The 20,449-nt window shown below is 39.0% G+C and overlaps 1 protein-coding gene across 1 annotated transcript; it reads right to left on the bottom strand.

Annotated features, from left to right (window-relative positions):
* Nucleotides 1–3,650: 3,650 nt before the first annotated feature.
* On the bottom strand, nt 3,651–16,578 carry LOC125892048 (tumor necrosis factor receptor superfamily member 14-like). The gene is made up of 6 exons (XM_049581791.1): nt 16,206–16,578; nt 16,005–16,097; nt 14,601–14,726; nt 11,997–12,149; nt 8,401–8,485; nt 3,651–6,702 (listed from the first exon to the last, which is right to left on the bottom strand). Exons 1-6 carry the CDS (start codon nt 16,228–16,230, stop codon nt 6,555–6,557), a joined length of 630 nt encoding a protein of 209 aa, XP_049437748.1. The 5' UTR covers nt 16,231–16,578; the 3' UTR covers nt 3,651–6,554.
* Between the last annotated feature and the right edge of the window lie 3,871 nt (nt 16,579–20,449).

Genomic DNA, 20,449 nt, shown 5'->3' with positions numbered 1-20,449 from the left:
ACTGTCCACCAGCACCATGGCCCCCAACAGACTCTGGAAAGCACACAACTTTCAGTCAAAAAAAAAAAAGTCCCATTAGAAGGACAAAAAAATAATAAGAATCACAGTGCTGCCCGTGTCAGTGTTGGTGCTGAACTAGAGCGAGAGTGGCCGGTGCTGGTGGACGCTGCCCATCCTACGGAGACGGAGGAAATAGTAAAGAAGAGAGCAAGTGAAAAGACAAGTCAGTGCATTGTGCCAATTGTTGTCTTATTTGTGTTCTGTGAAACAGTAAATTCATCAAATTAAACTCCTTATTGCTGTTTTACAGACTACTGTAGCTGCACTCTCATTGCTGTAGTTATGGACCAATGTTACATCTGACTATTAAACTCACCCCCATTTTCTGTTTAAGAATGTTAATTGTTAAACAGGAAGTAAAACTGGCCAGAGGGGGGCTTTAAGGAAATTAACGAAGTTGTTTTAGGGCATAAATAATTAAGCTGAGGGAACAAATTAAGTAATTCAACAATACAAATTGGGGCACTGAAATAATTACATGGAGCAAATCCACAAACAGTCGAGCAGTTTCGTGTAGGAGCTATTTTTTCTACCTAACTACTCCTGCAAACCGTATCACCTGCAGAAAGAAATGTGCATCTGCTGCTAGCTCACCTAACATTACAGCTCAGCCAAGGAGAATGTCATTAATGTTTACATCTCGTGCTGTCACAAGCCTCTCAACCATGAGTAACTGCACGCCTCCTCCTGTGCAGTGATACGGTTGGTGGTTGTAGTTCATTAGAGAGAAAATAGGAAAAACGGTCTGTGGGTTATCTTGAGTAAGCAGGTCATGATTTCTGGAAAGAGACATCGATGTTGAGTTTTTCAAATGTATTTTTTTGGTACTTCGAGCATCATAAGCTGAGTACCATCTAGTTCTATACTGTCTCTTTAACCTTCTATATGATCAGATCACTTCATAAACAAACCTTGAAAATGATGGATATAAAAACCATAACATCATTGAGATGTAGCCTACTTAATACACAGAATATGTATTAAGAGAATTTTGTCTCTGTGTTCAGATTTCTTTTGTTGGTTAAATAATCAACAATACTGCACCTCAATCACTGAAAAGCTCACAACTTTGCTGGCTGAGTGGAATTATTATTTATATATGTATATATTGCATTGGGTGTAATGACTGAAATGTGTATGTTTGGATCAAAGATATAATTAAATATTTATTGTACTCTGAACTTGTATTTGTATCGATTGCATAAGTTCTATTAACGTCTGTGTCCAGCTGCCCAGGGACTGCAGATATAAATTGGTTGACAGCTAAATCTGGTAGCCTATAATATATCTCTTTTTCATGTGTGAAATTGGTTTTTTTTTTTACATGATCCTGACAATAAAAGCAAAGAACTACACCAATAAAGAGTATTTGGTTTTAACAATAGTAGCAGTAGCAGGATTAGGAGTAATACTATAACAGCTCATAGATGGAAACAAATTTGACTAAATAATTTTGATCATCAAAATAACTCCTATTGAGGTTTCTAACATCTGAACTTGTAGTAGAATGAAAGACAGTCTGTAGGCTATGTTCCATTCTTTTTTTTTATTTATCTATTTATTTGCTGTAATGCACACATAACAGACTTCATTACTGTTGATATATGGCATTATTTCAGTACTAGTAGTATCTTACTATATAATGATGAAAACTCTGTCTGTGGGTGTGTCTGTGTGTCTGTTGCACGTTTTTCTCCTCACTGACTTGGTCAATCCATGTGAAATTTGGCACAGTGATAGAGGGTCATGGGAGGATGCGAATGAAACAATATTACATCAATTGGCCAAAGGAGGGCGCTATGCAACGGACTGAAATTGCAAACTTTGAATGGGCATAGCTCATGCCCTGTATGTTGTAGAGACATGGAACTTTGCACAGAGATGCCTCTCCTCATGAGGAACAAGTTTGCCTCAAGAACCCATAACTTCCGGTTATATAGATTTTCCGCCATTTCGATTTTTTTGAAAAACCCTTAAAATCGATCTCTTCCTAGGAAGTTTGACCGATCTGCATGAAACTCGGTGAACTTAATCTAGGAACCAATATCTAAAGTTCCCTCTTGGCAAAAGTTGGAAAACTTACTAAAACTGAGCTTCTATAAGGCAATGAATATTGCGGAGGGCGTGGCTCATCACATAAAGGTGTATAACATCTCAAGGGTTTCACCGATTACCACGCAACTTTGTAGGCATTTGACCACACATAATCTGAGGGGACCCCTCCATTATTGACCTCATCAAACAAAATGGGGGCGCTAGAGAGCTAATTTCTTATCTAGGCCTAACCGCCATATCGATTTTTACTAAACTTGGTAGATATGTAGAACAGGACGCCTCAAGGTGACTGGAGAAATTTAACTCTAACTGGCAACTGGATGGCGCTGTTGTAAATGACCCGGAAAGGACATACATAATCACGGAAACTGTCAGTGTGTCATTCTGTCAGTCAGTCAGTCATTCTACCAGTACGCCCCTTTTTTAAGTCAATACAACATATAAACACTTTAACTATCTGCCTTTCAGTGTGCTACCTCAACTACTAATGTACAGTTTTAGCCCACTAACTATCTCACTATTGGCAATGGTACTACTGTACTTTCAATAAAGCAATCGTACTATCAAATTCATAAAAACACAGTCTGAATACATTGCTCTTCTTAATGGGTTCAGTTTACTATTTAATCTGCAATTTCCTATGACCTGTATCCCAAACACACACCATGTGAAACTGTATGTGGGCAACTGTGCACTCAATGGGTATGGACTAGTTAAAAGTAATATAAGTATAAGCCATTGGTTTTGTCATTTTGATTTCAACTGAGGAGTCTGCAGGCAACAGTCCAAGCCAACATTTTTCTGTGTCACCATAATGACTATTTTTTTGCTGTGATGATTTCTTGTGTTTGATCATATTGTTTTAATCCCATATATTTTCTAGTGACCAAATAAAAAACTTAAGTTAGTCATAAACGGTGCATATATCAAACATGTTACCAAATTTTAGACAAAGGGATGCAGTTTTAAAGTGGTCTGGTGATATGATGTTAATCCATGAATCTACCAGTCTGAATTTATTAAGTCAAAGTCCAAGCCAGGCTTTCATATGTCCATGTAGCTGTTAAGTTGGAAGGACATAAATGTCACCAGGATACTGAGCAATTTAACAGTCAGAGACTGAACCAGCAGTCTTAAACCTGGTCAACATCACTCATTAGCACCATCATTAATGCCGTTTTGATACAAAGATTAATTTAGAGAACAGAGATATTAGAGGACCAAGATGTGTTTAATAGACACATAAAACCTTTCTAGTCCTTTGCAATCGATTAAGAGATCTTGTATTATCTATTCCTCCATTCCTCCATCTTTACTTTCACACTGTTTCATAGGCTTTTTAGACCTTCAGTCTGGTCTCCAGCAAGCGAAACATGTTCAGTCTATACTGGACACCCTTGAGATTAAAAAGGCTCAGTAAAGGCAAAGTACGTTTATTTTTAATAACTTTCCTGCTAAGGTAGTATGAAATATGCAACACAAAGTGAAGAAATGCATTATAACATTAAGAAACACGATAATAAGTGAATGAAGTATTCAATGAAATTTGAAATTTTATTTTAAAAATAGATTAATAAACAGATAAAAGCATCATATATCACCGCTTTGTTACAGCAAGAAGCAAAGTAACACAACTGACATTTTTGACATCAGCTACTACAAAGGAAAATAACACTGCTCTTATTGTGGTTTGCAATCTTGTATGTATGACTGAGACTGTGTTTCAGCACTTAAACACACTGAGTTACAGAGTGAGGCGCTGATACTACTGATGACAAAAAAGGCTGGTACTAGTAGTATTTTTAAAAGGCTGGTATTGATTTAGTATCTATGCATCTATCTACTATATGTATTGATTCATGTGACATCAATGTTTTGGTTATCGAGTGGCTGAGAAGAACTGTTTTCAAACTGGGATTTCAGTCCACTGGGGGTCTTCCAGGGAACTTCAGGGAATGTATCTTTTCTAGGGGGGAGTCTTTCAGACAAAATCCTCTCTAACACGGGTCTTTGTTCCTTGACAAGAAAAGTTTGAGACTGCCTGGTTCCTCAAAATCCCGAAAGTGCTGGATTTTTCTTGCCGACTTTTATGTTCATTGCTCAATTTTTGCTCCTCTGGGCAGCGGGGCAAAAAATTATGTTTGGTTATGTTAACTTATCTCTTTCTATCTGCAATTTGTAAATATGAACCTATGGTTTGAAAGTTTGTGTTAAATTAATGAAATTCTGAATGAATGTTTTACTAATTTCTACTTTGATCCTTTTGTAAATTTAATGCATAAATAAGTAAATCCTCGATAGTTTTATAATATAATGTAAATATAAATATATGACAACAGAATAGACAGAATTTTGTTTTACTTTTATATGGCACTTTGTAGATGGGACGTTTTATTTGAGTCATTGAGTTCTTAAATAATAAAGAATGGATGTATTACTAGATATATAATACTGTGTTTGCCTTCAGTCAAAATGGTGTGGGTGTATCTCTGCAGATGTTGCAATGGAACCTGAATGGAAGGACCAATCATTGTAAAACTTAAAATAAAAGCCTAGTCCCAGTCCCTTTTACTAGCCTGGTGTGGCTACACATTTTGACAAATAAAGGCCTGTCTCAATTAGACGCCTGGTCTGGTCACCAAGCAGTTCATTATTATAGAAGTTATTTGGATGAACAAAACCAGATTGTTGACAATGTTACTTGGCCTAACTTTTATACAGGTAATATTCATACTAGTTGAAATAAACAATTTGATCATGTCTTCCATCTTTGCTGAGCAAGAGGAATTAAAGGCCTGATGGCCTGAGGTGATTTAAGCAAATAATAGCCCGGGCTACTAGTAGAAGTTTAACGGTATTTCAATTCTTTACGTCAACACAGTTGACAGGGATTTTGTCAATGCAGCTCCTAAAAACAGACAAAAAGAAACACACACACACACACACACACACACACACACAGCTTTTCACTTCTTACACAGGCTGTTTTTTGGTTACTGCACAGGAAGTTAATAAGGCTTTATTATAAAAGAAAAAAAAATATAAATTATAATTTGTTTATATGTTTATTTACAATTAATGATGGAACTTTTTTTTTTCCAGAACTGTCCTCCCCATGTTAGAAATCAAAAATTCAAAGTTGAATCTATGTAATGATGTAATGATTACCTGGCACTTAATTTGACTTAATTAGAATGCTTTTTAGAATTATTTAAAATATTGCAGCTCTGCCGTGATGCAATACAGAGTGGGAAGAATGCAATATAAATGCAAATATAAAACATCAAAAGGTTTAACAATTGAACAGAACCGTAATATAGTCATGGTAATGAGGTTAAAGAACAAGCCACTCATGTTTTCTTCATGGATGCACAGGGATGGTTGTTACGATGGCAATCTGAGGTGTGGTGAAATTGAGTGTAAGATCATAGTCAAACAAAAGCTGCTGAGGATGGCACTTTTGGGGAAAAGATGTAAACAACCCAACCTGTTTTAACCGGTTCGAGGGGGCTTTCAGGGGTCAAGTGACAAAAAAGTGATGTTGTGACGTATATGTATTAGAAAAAATAATAGTAATTCTACACATATGATTGGTTAAAATCTTAAGAAAGTGAGCACGAGAAAGAGAGAGAGAGTGGGTATAAAAGTCAGTGCCCGAGGCTTGTGGGTTCAGTTCTTGGTCCGGACCACCAACTCAAATGGGTTTATTTGGATGTCAACTCTGAACATAGAATAAACCTTCTTGCATTGGACTTCTGATTAGCCTCCTGTTTTCTCTTCAGAGTCCTCTGGACTTTCTTTGGTTTTACTGGAAGAATTTTTTTTACAAAATATTGATCAACACCGCAGTCTATTTTTTCACCACAACAGTCACAGGGGAAATAGGCTGAGCAGGTGCTCTATACGTCCCTCTCCCCAGCAATGCTCTTCAGCCTCCTCCTTGGGGATCCCAAGGCATTCCCAGCCCAGATGAAATATGTAATTCCTCCAGCATGCTCTGGGTATACCCCAGGCCTTGGATCAATCTAACGGGAGGGGCCCAGGAGGATCCTGATCAGATGCTCGAACCACCTAAACTGGCCCCTTTTGATGCAAAGGAGCGGCGACTCTATGCTGGGCTCCAGTAAGATCTCTGAGCTCCTCAACCTATCAAGCCCACAGGTGAGCGTTGGAATGTAGAATCCAAAAATAATCCTGTGATCGTGGGAGCTGTCCAGGGCAAACAGTTCCTGGAAGTTTCTCTCGAGGCAGTGGTCCCAGGGAAGTGTAAGTCGCAATGTACCTGATTTTTTTCCCAATCTTAGGTCACTTAAAGTCCAAAAGCTAGAAATGTAATAGCTAAAACCATTAGCAACCATCCACTGGAGACAATGAGGAAAAATGGGAGGAAATGATGTTATGTATTAGGCAGTCAAATCAGGGATGCAAAACATGCAAAACTAACCCCCAATCAAAAGGCCAACAATTGTTAATGATGATAATAATAAAGGTATGGGTAAGAAGTAATGCACTCTTGAAGCAGTTGCTTTACAGACAACATCACTGTGCGCATCTCCTTCTCTGATCTTCTTTTGGGTTTCTGAGCAACTGTTGGAAAAGAGAAATGAAAGACAGCTTCAGTACTTTGTCTGTTTGAAATGAAAACTTATTTTGAAGTGTTATTCTAATGTTAAAGTGCAAAGTGGGTAATATCACACTAATTAAAAACAAATCAATATTAAAATTAACACTTTGAAAAAAGGCTATTACAAGTTGTGTTTTGTGACATTTGGTTAAATAAGGCTGGGGAATTGGCAGTGTTTTGAAACTCTTGTGAATGGGTAGGATTTGTTCCAAAATTTAAAGCCATAAAGCTCAACTACTTATGCTGCATTTACAAGGACTCAGGTAGACAGTAGAAGGCACATTTATCATTAACTACATCATCAACTATCATCATCAACTGTAATTTATATTTATTTGACAACCATTCATGCTCAAATTCACTCAAAGTAAACCTGCATGCAATATGCAAACTCTGATCAAAAGGGCTCCCCCAACCCAGGAACCCTCTTGCTGTGAGGCAAGAAGGCTAACCAATCAGTGTGTGTGTGTGTGTGGGGGGGGGGGGGGGGGGGGGGTTGGCCCCATTCTTGCATGGTGATGTACAGCCCAACCAGCAAAATATGGGTTATTCAACCACCTGAGCCCAGCCCACCAACTGTATGTATTAAAGTAGCACAACTGTCAGGACTGAGGACTGAGACATGGATACACACAGACTGAGAGAGAGCGGATGGAAAGCTTTGGCGGGCCGTATGTGGCCTGCAGTCTGCCAGTCTACAATAACTACATTTTGTGGACAGTAAAATTTGGCGAGGCTGGCAGACAATACCAGCAATGGTAATAGTAACTTCATGGGATGTTAAGTAGCTCCCTCATACAAGAAGCAAACATGGGCAATGGACAATAACTAGGGCTGTACCGAATAGTTCAAAGCTTTATTCATAACGTTGACATTTGAATTCTAAATCAACATTTCACTAGCTGTATACACACCATCCATCCACTTTCTAACCACTTATCCTCTTGAGGGTTGCGGGGAGACTGGAACCTATCCCAGCTGACATTGGGTGAAAGGCAGGGCACACTCTGGACAGGTTGCCAGTCACCAGTTAACCTATCCCCAACCTGCATGTCTTTGGACTGTGGGAGGAAGCCAAGGTACCTGGAGAAAACCCACTCTGACATGGGGAGAACATGCAAACTCCGCACAGAAGGGCTCCCTCCTGGGATCGAACCAGGAACCCTCTTCCTGAACGGCGATTGTGCTAACCACCACACCAACATGCCACCCCTGATTTAAACCAGTAAAAAAAGTAATAAAGCAGTTTCACATTTAAAAAAATCTGTGCTTTTTGTTAGTTTTTCCCATGCCGACCAGAGGGTGTTGTCCATCTGCCATCTATCGTCTGCCCGAATCCATGTGGAAACAGCATTATCAATGATCCAATTAGTGCAAAAATAAAGTGGTTGTTTGGTGCTACAGGGCAGGAAAAACCTGACTTTTTCAAGTAATTCCTCAACAATGACTTAGATAGGGGCGTCGGTAGCGTAGTGGATAGTGCCGGCACCCCATGTATAGAGGCGATGCCTCGCTGCAGCAGTTGCAGTTTCGACTCCGGCTTGCAACCCTTTGCTGCATGTCAACCCCCACTCTCTCTCACCCCATTTCACTCTGTCCTGTTCATTAAAGGCAAAAAGGCCCCAAAAAAATATTTAAAAAACAAACATACAATGACTTACATAGTCCAAGCCGCGCAGTTCAAACCATACTGTGAAAAATAGCCTGGCTGACAAGGTTCACACACTGTATCAGTTCTGCTGGTTCCTTAGAGAAACAGATAAAAGTGAGATTAATGAAACAGCACACCAACATCCACAGAAAATCCACGATTTATCAGAATTCAATCAGTGTCTTCATTGTGTGATTTTACATGCACATTAATATCCCAGTTATGATCATTGTATATAACCCTGATTCCAAAAAAGTTGGGATTCTGTGTAAAATGTGATGTACAAAGACAAGATATGTAATGTTCAAACTGATAAACTTTATTGTTTTTTGTGAAAACTCATTCTGAAATTGATACCTGCAACATATTTCAAAAAAGTTGGGACAGGAGCAACAAAAGACTGTGAAAGTTATGAAACACCTGTTGGGAACATTCCACAAGTAAACAGGTAAATTGGTGACAGGTGATAGTATCATGGCTGGCTATGAAAAGGGCATCCTTGAAACACTGTTGTTCACATGCAAGGATGGTCATTTTGAGATAAAGTGTGTGGGAAAACAGTCCAGGAGTTTAATTCTGCCAGTGGATGGTGCTATTGTTTTCATGTTTCATGTGTTTCAAGTCTTTCATGTTTAGTTTTGGTCACAGAGACAGTTGATGCTTCTCAAAGTCAAGGATGGAAGGATACTACGCTATGTCATCGAATCCTGGTGTAGAACTGTTCCAATATCAAGGATCCTTCAAAATCCTATCAAAGAGCGAGTCCTTCCTTCAGAGCATTTTCAAGGATGCATGTGTGTATCCTAAGGCCTCTTCAGTGATGCACACCTGGGCCCTCACTAGCTCGTTCAATGTGTGTTCAAAGAGTGCTGGGAGGGAGTCTTACCTTGACTCGGTCCTCAGTAAAATTCAAAGGATCCTTGACACTGAAACAGTCCTTCGGCGGGATTCAATGATGTAGACTCTTTGAAGTTCTGCATTTTAGGATGTTTCCTTGACTTTAAGAGCCCTTTGAGAAACACCAAGAGGTTAAGCTAGCTGGGGCCAGGTCAAAATTTAAATTTATCGCATACCAGCCGCCACTGCCCGACAAAAACAAAGAAAATTATGGTTAAATGCAATAAGATGGAAGGACTGGACAAAGGGGATCATCCAAAATGCTCACATGTGCAGCGCACACTTGTATATATCATTTTAGGGAAAAAGTACTGACTGTTGTGGGGATGAATAACATTATGTGTATTAAGGGTTTTCGTTTCCACGTAATCAGAAATTGGGGTGGGATTGAGAGGAATACTGGATTTCTCTGTAATGCTAACTTTTAGCGCATTAGCTTTTTCAGGGATGTCCCTGCTTAGTACTAAAACATGGCCTCATAGTCAAAGAGTGCAGGTACTAGACTGTCCTGCCTGCAGTTCTGACCTGTCTCCCAGTGAACGTGTGGAACATTATGAAGCCCAAAATACGACGGAGACCCCAGGCTGTTGAGCAATTGGAAGTTGTATATCAAGTGAGAATGGGGAAGAATTTTACTTGCAACACTTCAACAATTAGTCACTGAGTGTTGTTAAAAGAAAAAGTGATGTCACACAGTGGTAAACATGACCCTATCCTAACTTTCTGGAAGGTGTTGCTGGGATTAAATTCAGAATGATTTATGAAAAAAAAACAATAAAGTTTATCAATTTGAACATTAAATATTTTGTCTTTGGACTGTATTCAACTGATATAGGTCAAAAGACTTACAAATCATTGCATTATGTTTTTATTAAGGTTTAACACAGTGTCCCATCTTTTTTGGAATTGGGGTTGTAGGTTTATAACACATCTTAGCACAGGAAATCAGTTTTGATCCTCCAAAACTTCTCAGAGTGACGGATTAAATGAATTACTTATTACACATAATTATTTATACACATATAACAATGTTTTCTGCATTTTTCTTCAACAAACCGTCAGGAAAACTGAAACTCATCATTACAACTTCTACTCTACAGCACAGTGTGATAAAGCAGCAAAGTTACACTCAGTAAATTCAGAAATATCAAGTCCTAATTTTGAGATATGAATAATATTAGTCCCAGGTTAACTTGTAGCACAGTTCCTAGAAGGTTTACTGATAAGCATAAGCCAAGGTCATCATATCCTGGTTCCAGAATGAAAGTCAGAGGGTCAGAATGTGACACCATTCTGACTGATAAACTGAATTGTCACTCTCGTCTCTTCAATTTCTGATGTGGTAAATGCAGCAGAGTCCAGGGACCAGATGTATAAACAATGCATACACACCAACACCATGCATGCACCTTTTTCCATACATTAGCTGGTATTTCTAAGGGACGAATGTGCTGTGAGATTGTGAGCATCTCACGTTGATATTCACTGATTGTATCACTATTTTGTTTCATTCATTTCATTCATTCATTCATCTTCTAACCGCTTCATCCTCTTGAGGGTCGCGGGGGGGCTGGAGCCTATCCCAGCTACATCGGGCGAGAGGCGGGGTACACCCTGGACAGGTCGCCAGACTATCGCAGGGCTGACACATAGAGACAGACAACCATTCACGCTCACATTCACACCTACGGACAATTTAGAGTCACCAATTAACCTAGTCCCCAATCTGCATGTCTTTGGACTGTGGGAGGAAGCTGGAGTGCCCGGAGAGAACCCACGCTGACACGGGGAGAACATGCAAACTCCACACAGAAGGGCTCCCACGCCCGGGATCGAACCGGCAACCCTCTTGCTGTGAGGCGAGAGTGCTAACCACCACACCACCGTGCCGCCCAGGCACATTTATAAACTTCAATTTATTTATTTTTCATTCTTCACTTGAGCCATTACCTCTCTGTTAATGATTTAATTTGATCTTGGATTGTGGTGCAATTTGTTAAGTCAGTTTCAAAATGAGCACTATGAACAGATCACTGATCATCCTTCTGATGTTTAATAATTATAATGATTGACACTTTTCCGCAATGATAGTTTGCAGAGACATGAGATGAATTAGTGGTATAGACACTGAAAACAATATCCACAGCTGTGCCTAACGACAGCTGCTCTAACACCATTGTAGAACCCTTGCTGATGCAAACTGCACTTCTTGTTTGCTTTATTTCTCAGTGACGGGTCTAATGATGGGTGGAGGAGGCAGAAGTATCAGTATGCAAACGGATGTTGAAGTGCGTTTCTACATCCATTTATGGCGAACTGTGGGTGTGGAAACAAGGCTTATTCACGTGCCCCCAGCTCCAAAATAACTGAGACTTATTGAACAGAATCAGGCATACGTGCAGCTTTATAAATTTGAAGAAAGCAATGTGTATTCATTTTTCTGACTTTGTATGAAAAAAAAGTTAAAGTCATGGATACACACACAGTTTTATGCATCTAGCCCCAGAGCACCAGAAACCAAACAGGCACAGAAAGAACAAATCTGCTGGATTTGGAGTCAAAGACGTACATGAACTGTTGCTGAGGCTCAGGACATGGACACTGTTAACATCATGTAAACATGGAGCAGAATAAACAGGTTACAAAGCCAGGGTAGTGTTCATGTGAGGGCACTCATCGCCAGACAAGTCTGGCTTGAATTTTTCTTACCAGGTGTTTTTATCCTGTGACCGGATTCACAGGGTGTATGTTTTTGAGCCAAACTGCATCCTGTATCATCCCTCAATTCTTTGCAGAAGTAGCCCTCTAAAACACCACACACAGTGTCACGTGTTGCTGTGCACTGCTGTTTGGCAAAGAGACCTAAAGACAACAGAAACACAGTCATTACATTACTGATACACATACATTCATACATTTTATTCAAGATTAAATAATATTTGAAATAATGTGATTATGTGCCACTTGGTTGGCTGTGACCGAAGAAAAACTGAATGAAATCCAATCCACACAGCCGTAGCAGGAGCTCTGATTGGCCAAACTCCTGACATAGGAGCCAGCCAATCAGAGCTCCTGTTGCTGCTCAGTGGGTTAGACTTACTTTTTAGGTGGCTTTTAGGTGCTAAGAAAAATCAATAACAAAATAAAAACTGTAAATGTTAAAGCAGGACATACAATAATTGTAAGATGGAATATGATGACACCTTAGTAAATGTGATAACAGAAACTTACATGTAAAAGACTGTAACTTTGCAGTTACATCATGACATTAAATTATTCACCAATAAGGGACAATTTATGGAAATAGAATGACACATCAGTAAATTTAATGACATATTATTTTTTACTTGCAGTTTCATAACACATTATTTAAATTCAGTCTTAATTAATTTATAGGGTTTTTTATTTGACAATACTATATATTATATTTACGATTAAACATTGCATATTACGATTTATTGCAATATTTATTTGTTTTTTAATACTACACTATGGGAAAAATTTCATCATACACCTCTAGAGACTGTTAATCATGAGACATATTTCTGAGAACAATTTTCCAAAAACAAAGAGTTAACACGAACGGGCCTGTTTAGCTGTTCTGGGAAAAAGTATGTACATAGCATACATTTACTAGCTATATACATCTTAACTACTTAAAATCATTATTCAACAATGTCTAAAAATATTTAAAACATCATTCGCTGTGTTGAAAAAAGACTCTATGACACAGGGTCAATCACAGCCTTGCGGGATATTTTATTGAAGACACAGCTTACAACTTGAAATGCAGCAGCAATGAGACAACACAGCAGAGCAGTTCACCAAACATTCTTATACTCCTCCTCAGATAAACATCATACCAACCTTTCCATGTGTGTGTATCTGTGGGTGTGATTTCCTGCCATTTCCAGCACTTGCGTTATTTTATCTTAACACTTGACGTTCTATCACAGCTCGTTCTGCCCCGACATCACACGTTTATCTTAGATCACTCTGCTCTTGTCACACTGTCCCATTCAATGTTGTTCAATCTAAGTAAACATGTTTTGCTTCTAACCTGACCTTAACTGTCTGACATTTCTAGGTCTTTTCACCACCACAGCTGGACCCGAGCCCAAACCTTCAGCAAGTTTAATCTTGTATATTATGACCTTTTTCTTGTGGATATGACATCTTATTACACGGCTCTATTAAATGCTGTATTCTGATTGGTCAGTAGCGGCATTCTGCGGTCTGATATTACTGTGTAATGACCGCTGCTAGTAGCAACGGTCATTACACACAGTTGCTATTTAGCCCAGTGTTGCTAGGGATGCTGCCCTGCAACACTGCAGCTGTCAAACAACTTCCGAGTGAAAAAACAAACAGAAGTGGCTGATTTTAACGGATGCCGCTGAAGAAAAAGAATACCTACGGATTTTCTCTGCCAAAAACAAAAGAAGACGGATTTGAATACACACTCGGCAGTCATGCTTAAAGACATTTTACGCGAGTTTTATGCCTCGGTTCAGTCCACTAAGCCTGGGTGAGTACAAAACTTTCACCAAAAGTTGTCGAATCCGGTCGGTTTTAATGCACTTCGCAGAGGCAGACAACATTATTTATTTAACTGATAATTAGCCGTGTAATAAGTGGGATAATGTATAATGAGCCGGTGAATACTGGGAAAATAACTCCCGACAGGGGAATGAAACCCCGACGCGCAGCTACTATAAAGTATTAATGTCTTTCCACCTCTGCATTTGAATTATATTGATTCAGGTATTAAAAAAATCAATTAAAATCCTAAAGAGGAAAATCCCACCTAAGTGCATCAGTTATTTTTCCCATTAAATCTTGTTTTATCACTTTTAAGCAAACATGCCGCAAACCAAGCAGCGCATTATCACATCATTTATTTTGTGTCAAACTACATTCATTATCAGGGCTGCAACTTAGAATTACTTTCATTATCAATACTCTGCTGATTAATTCATTGACTTAACTGATTACTTGTTCGATATATGCGGTGCCAGAATAAAATGAAAAATGCATCCATCATGTTTCCCAGAGCCAAAGGTGATGTAGTCAAATTACTGTCATGAGGTTCGCAAATATTCACATTTGTGACTTCTTGACATTTCTTTAAAAAATGACCTAAATGGAGCACCCCAGTGGGTTTAAGGTTTTGGCTGTCTGCTATGGTTTTGTCAAATACCCTAATTTAATCAAACCTTATCCAAACTACTGCATTCGTCCAAATCACACTGAATTTGGAGGTTGTCAATGAGAATGACGAAAGACAGAAATGTTAATTCGTTATGAACATACCCTGGTCACAGGAGGTGCAGGGGAAACACTTTTTCAGGGCATTAGGTTGGTTCATATAAGTCCCATTCACACAGGGGACACACCGTGTGCCTGACTCTGTTGTGCAGTCTCTTTTAACAACTGTACCTGTTCAAGACAAAAACACACTGTCAATATCACATTATCAACAAGATATGATGGGAAGTAATAATTACAAAGAATGTGGGTTACGTACCTAATGCAGTCAGTAACAATCTTGTTTCAGGTCTTAGTATATGAAAATGCTTACTTCACAGACTGCTGGAAGGCTGACTATTCACTTCTAATACTCCTACCTAACTATTCCTCTTCTAAAAGCTCTGTTGAACTACTGCTTAAAGATGCTCCCACTGACATCAGCTATTTAGTGGTTAAATACTTCTACATCCAGTCCAGTATCTACAAACAGTAACTATAAAACAATCCGACTGCATTTGGTTCAATTTTAGAGTGTTTTTTTTTCTTTCTTTCTTTTTTAACGCAGGAAGATACCTTCAATTTTAGGATGTTTTCTTTTTTTTTTAATGCAGGAAGAAACCATATCATATCGCATGAATGTACTAAGAAAGAAGTCAGAGGGAAAGTTTGTTCCTTACAGTGTTTGCATTTTACTTAACTTTAATTGACTTTCAAATATCAGCTGCTGTGATTTCTTGCTTTAGTTTAGCTTCTTTTTCGATATAAACTACCCTATCAGACTTTATACTAAATAAATAACAGGCTAAATTCAGCCCAGCTGTCATTACTTAATGTATATCAGACTCCATTCACTAATATCCTGTGGATCTCAACATAAAGATTCACACTTATACTCTTTCACTGTATGTTTTATCTATGTCTAACATTTGAGTTGTTTCAGAATAAACCTATGTGTTTCTATTCACATTATATTGTCAGCAACCATGCCTCATGGTATTACAGAGGTGTAGTGTAATACCATGAGGCAATGAGTCGTCAAGAGATATGAAGGTCCTTAGATCAACGTCTGTGCAATGCTGATGAACTTAACAGGTTTGCTAGGTGGGTATGTAATAACATGAATATGAATCAATCTACTGATCTGCATTTGCTAAGTTAGAAGTTGTAAACTTTAACTACACTTAACTGGCTGCATCAGAAAACAGATCAAATGAATTAACACAGCTGCAGTGAACTGAGAAACTGTTAGAATGTACTGTACATGAGAGACAACTATTATTATTACTATTTCCGTTATACCGAGTCCAAGTAACGTTACAACAGGACAGATGTAGAAAAGATAACAAGTCCCACAACTAGCTGCAAACTATATTTGTTGGGGTTTGGGTTTAAAAAAACACTAGCCCAGGGTCGCTTATATAAACGATCTACGGCTCATACAGCTAACGTTAGAGAGTTTAAACTTACCTTCGTGACATATCGGACAACATCGTCCATCACTTGTTTTATATTCATTTTCACGACAGCACAGCCCTGGTGTCATGAAGACAGTGAAACACCCTTACACACACAGAGGGTTCTTTGTTTAGTTCTCTGCGTTAAACATTTAGCTAGGCTAACGTTAGCATAGACCAGGAAAGGACATTTATCTACTTTTAAGATACTTACCGAAGACAGCCAATATCGAAAGCATTATAACGCATGTTACTAACGTTTCATAACGTTAGTTTCATTAAATTATGGAAACAAAAGTATAGTTTTTGGAGAAAGCAAAGGCAAACGACGTAAATTTAGTTAATATTATCTCTGGAATTCCCCCAAAAGAATATTATCGGTTTAGTATTAAAGCGCAACAGGTGCGGTGATGAACGTAGCTCGGTCGAGATGAGCTGCGTGTGCGAGATGGCGGTGACGGAAGTCACAGAAACACACACCCTGTTAAAGTTAGATCTGATGCTGGTTCATTAAAATGTTATCAAACTCATATAATAGTTTGTTCTCAGTCTCTGATTGTTTTAATCGTGACAGAGTAGCCTATTAAAATGCTTTACAGGCGATCTGTAGTTTATGCTCATGGTTCAACCTCCATTTGACATTGAATTCCCATGTAAATCAGCATCATGGTCCGTGTATATTTTGATAGTTTGATGTTTCGTTTTCAAAATAAAACGGATTTACGGAAATACGGCCGTTTTTCCGTTTTTCGTTACGGAAAAACCAAATCGACAAAACGGCCCAATTTTGATTTCTGCAAATTATTATTTTTTTCTTTTTTTTTCTTTTTTTTTTTTTTACCGGTGACAACGACCCACGGGAAGCGGAAGTTAAGTGTAAGAACTTCAAAATAAAACTTTAGCGTGCTAACTGCTAACTTCTTATATTACAGGCTACCGCTCTCTTTCTAAACCATATGGTTCATATTTATTTTACTACTGTGAAAGTATAAGAGCTGGTTGTTTGGAAGAATGCGATAGGCATATAATTGTCATTTAAGCTTGAGTGCGTGAATGCATTTTGTAGAAAAACCTTACGTTCCCTGAGCATCTATAACGTTAAGTCACAGAGGTCCCGGTCAATAGGCTAGTGGCCTGTTAGTATTGCGATTATTATCAGCAGCAGGCATTATTGGAGGCATTATTTACAGGCTAATCATTAGAAAATGAGAACTTGTTATGGCTTTAGTGTACTTGGTGTTTAGCCACAGGGTGGCGCAGTGTTTACACAAATAGTAGACATGCTTTGAGGTTCAAAACAGCAGGCTCTGTGTCTCATCAATCATTGCATTTCAACCGAGAGGTGTGTGGAGGTCGATTCAATGGGGAGCTGCAAGGAATACAAATTGTGTTTTATTAGTCCTTTGGCGATCATTTTATCCGACTGCTAGTCATTTCTCCCGGCTTTGCACCGGGCGTCATCGGTTGCTATAACAACGGCGACAGAGACTCCTTTCCCGAGTCAAAATCCTTGAGGCCAACTGGCCGTGATGACTTCTGTATTTTAACTGCTACACTACTCAGCCGTTATAAGCAATGTAAACTGTAATGTGACCTCAATTTAACTGACAGTAAACGTGTATTCCAAAAATGTACAGTCCGGACCTATTTCACAGACGGACCACCGATGGCAACTATAAACTCATTAATTTTACCCTGGCATCTTTATATGACCCGAGGTCCGTTTCACAAAGCAGGTTCAACAAACTCTAAAGTAACCCTGAACTCTGAGTTGATCTACCCTGAGATAGGAAACTCTGAGTTTTCAGTTCCAGAACAGAACCTATTTCACAGACGGACAGCCACCACTGATGGCAACTATAAACTCATTAATTTTACCCTGGCATCTTTATATGACCCAGTTGACTGATGCTGGTTCAAAGAAAACGTAGTAGAACTTATAGACTTGTGTGTATTAAATTATAATCATTCATTTATCAATTATACGATAGGATACATATGATGTCAATACCAGCGCAACAGCGCCACCCGAGTGTCTACAACGCCTTTGCTACCTGTTTGTCTGAGTGGTGAAGCCATGTTGATTTAATTCAACAAAATGTGTCTACCAACAAGAATAAATAATGAGGAATCTTTAATTAATTAGGAACATTTATTATTATTATTATTATTATTAGTTTGATAGATAGATGGATGGCCTCCTCCTGTTAGCCTCAGTGCAGGTTCCATATGATACAGTATGCCAGCAGGCTCTCAATACAAGAGTGGTACAAGGTCTTTAGCAGTGTCTAGATTGTTCTTCCTGAGCACCCTGGAAAGACAATGTGGCGGTGGTCCTCTGGTGGGCCCATGTCAGGATCGCTGGAGATTACAGTTACCGTAAACACACCCTAACATTCCATAAAGGGTTAACATGTCAGACCCTGTAACTCTACATTTAAGTAATTTTAAGACTGTCAAACAGTTGAATGGAAGTAGAACAACAGGTTAATGTGGCTCTATACCTGTAACTGTGGTAGCTATGTGATTAACTATTTGAAGTGTCTGATATGTTCACTCTTAACTTTATATCAGAGTGTATTTAACTGTAATCTCCAGCGGTCCAGACATGAGTCCAACAGTGAGGAGGACCACCACCACATTGTCTTTCCAGGGTGCTCAGGAATTTCTGTGTTGTATTTATAATTAAAAATGACCATCTGACCTTGTGTTCCCCGAGGACTCCTTTTTTTAAAATCTGCTGTGTTTAGATTCTTCTTTTTTCCGTTTTTTCGTTTTGGGTCGTTGTCACCGGTAAAAAAAAAAAAAAAAAAAAAGAAAGAAAAAAATAATAATTTGCAGAAATCAAAATTGGGCCGTTTTGTCGATTTGGTTTTTCCGTTTTCAAAACGAAAAACGGAAAAACGGCCGTATTTCCGTAAATCCGTTTTATTTTGAAAACGAAACATCAAACTATCAAAATGTGTGTCCCCCAAATTCTGAAAAACACAAATTGTCCCCCCCAATTCTAAATAGCTTAAATGATTGAAATTGAACAAATGTATACAGTAGTCCTATATACTGGGAGAAAGGGAAGATGATGAGGAGAAATGGGAATCTGTGAGAGGCGAGAGATGAGAACATGAGTGGACATAACATGCCTGAGACCCTGAAACTAGAAGTAGCATTAACTAACAGCGAAGCAGTGAAAAGGACGGTGATGGCTGGTTCCATGTACTTCTGGCTGTTTAAGAGAAATAAACAGTAAAGGTAAGCATATGATTCTCTTTGTAGTGCTTTTTGAATGACTTGGTGATGGTGATGAGCCTCTATGAAATCGTGAAATATGCTGGCAATCTCAAGCGCTCTGTGGGCATGATTTGCACGCGTGCAATTAAAAAAAAAATCACAACTGATTGTGTCCATCCCCAAACTTGTCATCAGATCTGCACCCATGGCAACTGCAGCACCTGGCTCTAAAAAACGGCGGCTCCCTCGTTCTCGTGAGAATGTCACTGTCCACTTTTGCATGATGTCACTGATGAAGTTGGACACAAATCCAGCTGGCATGCATTGTGCGGCGATCGCTGGTTTTTGAATCTGAGTGGACCTGGCTCATCTCAAACAAGCCACACCCATAGATCAAAGCCGTGGGGGGCACGGTGGCATGACTAGTCCTAACTTCACTGTGCTCTCACTACCAAACCTTTATTTGAAGCATTTATTGACTGTACATGAGAAAGTTAAGTTGGTGAAGATTATTGAGGTAGCTCGTCGTTATTTTCCGGCTTGATTTTGAACTTACATCACACAAAGTCCAGTCAAAAAAGACTGAATGAAACAAGCAAGGAGGGAAAAAGTAGCATGCTCACTAGCCACTACTACCATGACCACAACTACAGCAATGGAATAGAATACAACCTGCAAGTAATTTTCAGTGAAGAGTTTACTCCTTTGCCTGTGACACCAAGTAAGCCCCCAGTCTCCAAGAAACCTGCATCATCTGGTGCATACTGACAATGCTTTAAGTTCCAATGAAGCCATTCACTCTTTGGCTAAAGTTATTAACTCCAGGAATTATACACATGGGAAAACTATAGAAACTTTCTATAGTGAACTAAAAGTCAAGAATGAGAAGATTAATTGAATTGGAAAAAAAGTGGAAAGGAATGAGAGATCTACCCTGATGAATTTTGTGTCTATCTTGGAACTATACAGATGACGGTAAAACCCTAGGCTCTGCAGTGTTCCATATGTGTGCAAAGGTGATTAGTATATACCAGGCTTCCTGATGCCGTAGATGTTGCACATAAAGGGGGGAAATATTGCCAGGATGACCAGAGGTCCAGCAGCATCATTCTAAGGTTCATCTCCCGGAGGAACAGGGATCCAGTCTGGAAAGTGGCTAAAAACAGCACTTTTCTTCAGAGAGGCAGTGTCCGCCTCCGGCAGATTCCAGGAACAACATCTGAAGCCTCA

This window comes from Epinephelus fuscoguttatus, linkage group LG7 (genome assembly GCF_011397635.1).
Source record: "Epinephelus fuscoguttatus linkage group LG7, E.fuscoguttatus.final_Chr_v1".
Lineage (NCBI taxonomy): Eukaryota > Metazoa > Chordata > Actinopteri > Perciformes > Serranidae > Epinephelus > Epinephelus fuscoguttatus.
This window is presented reverse-complemented; position numbering and strand designations above follow the sequence as displayed.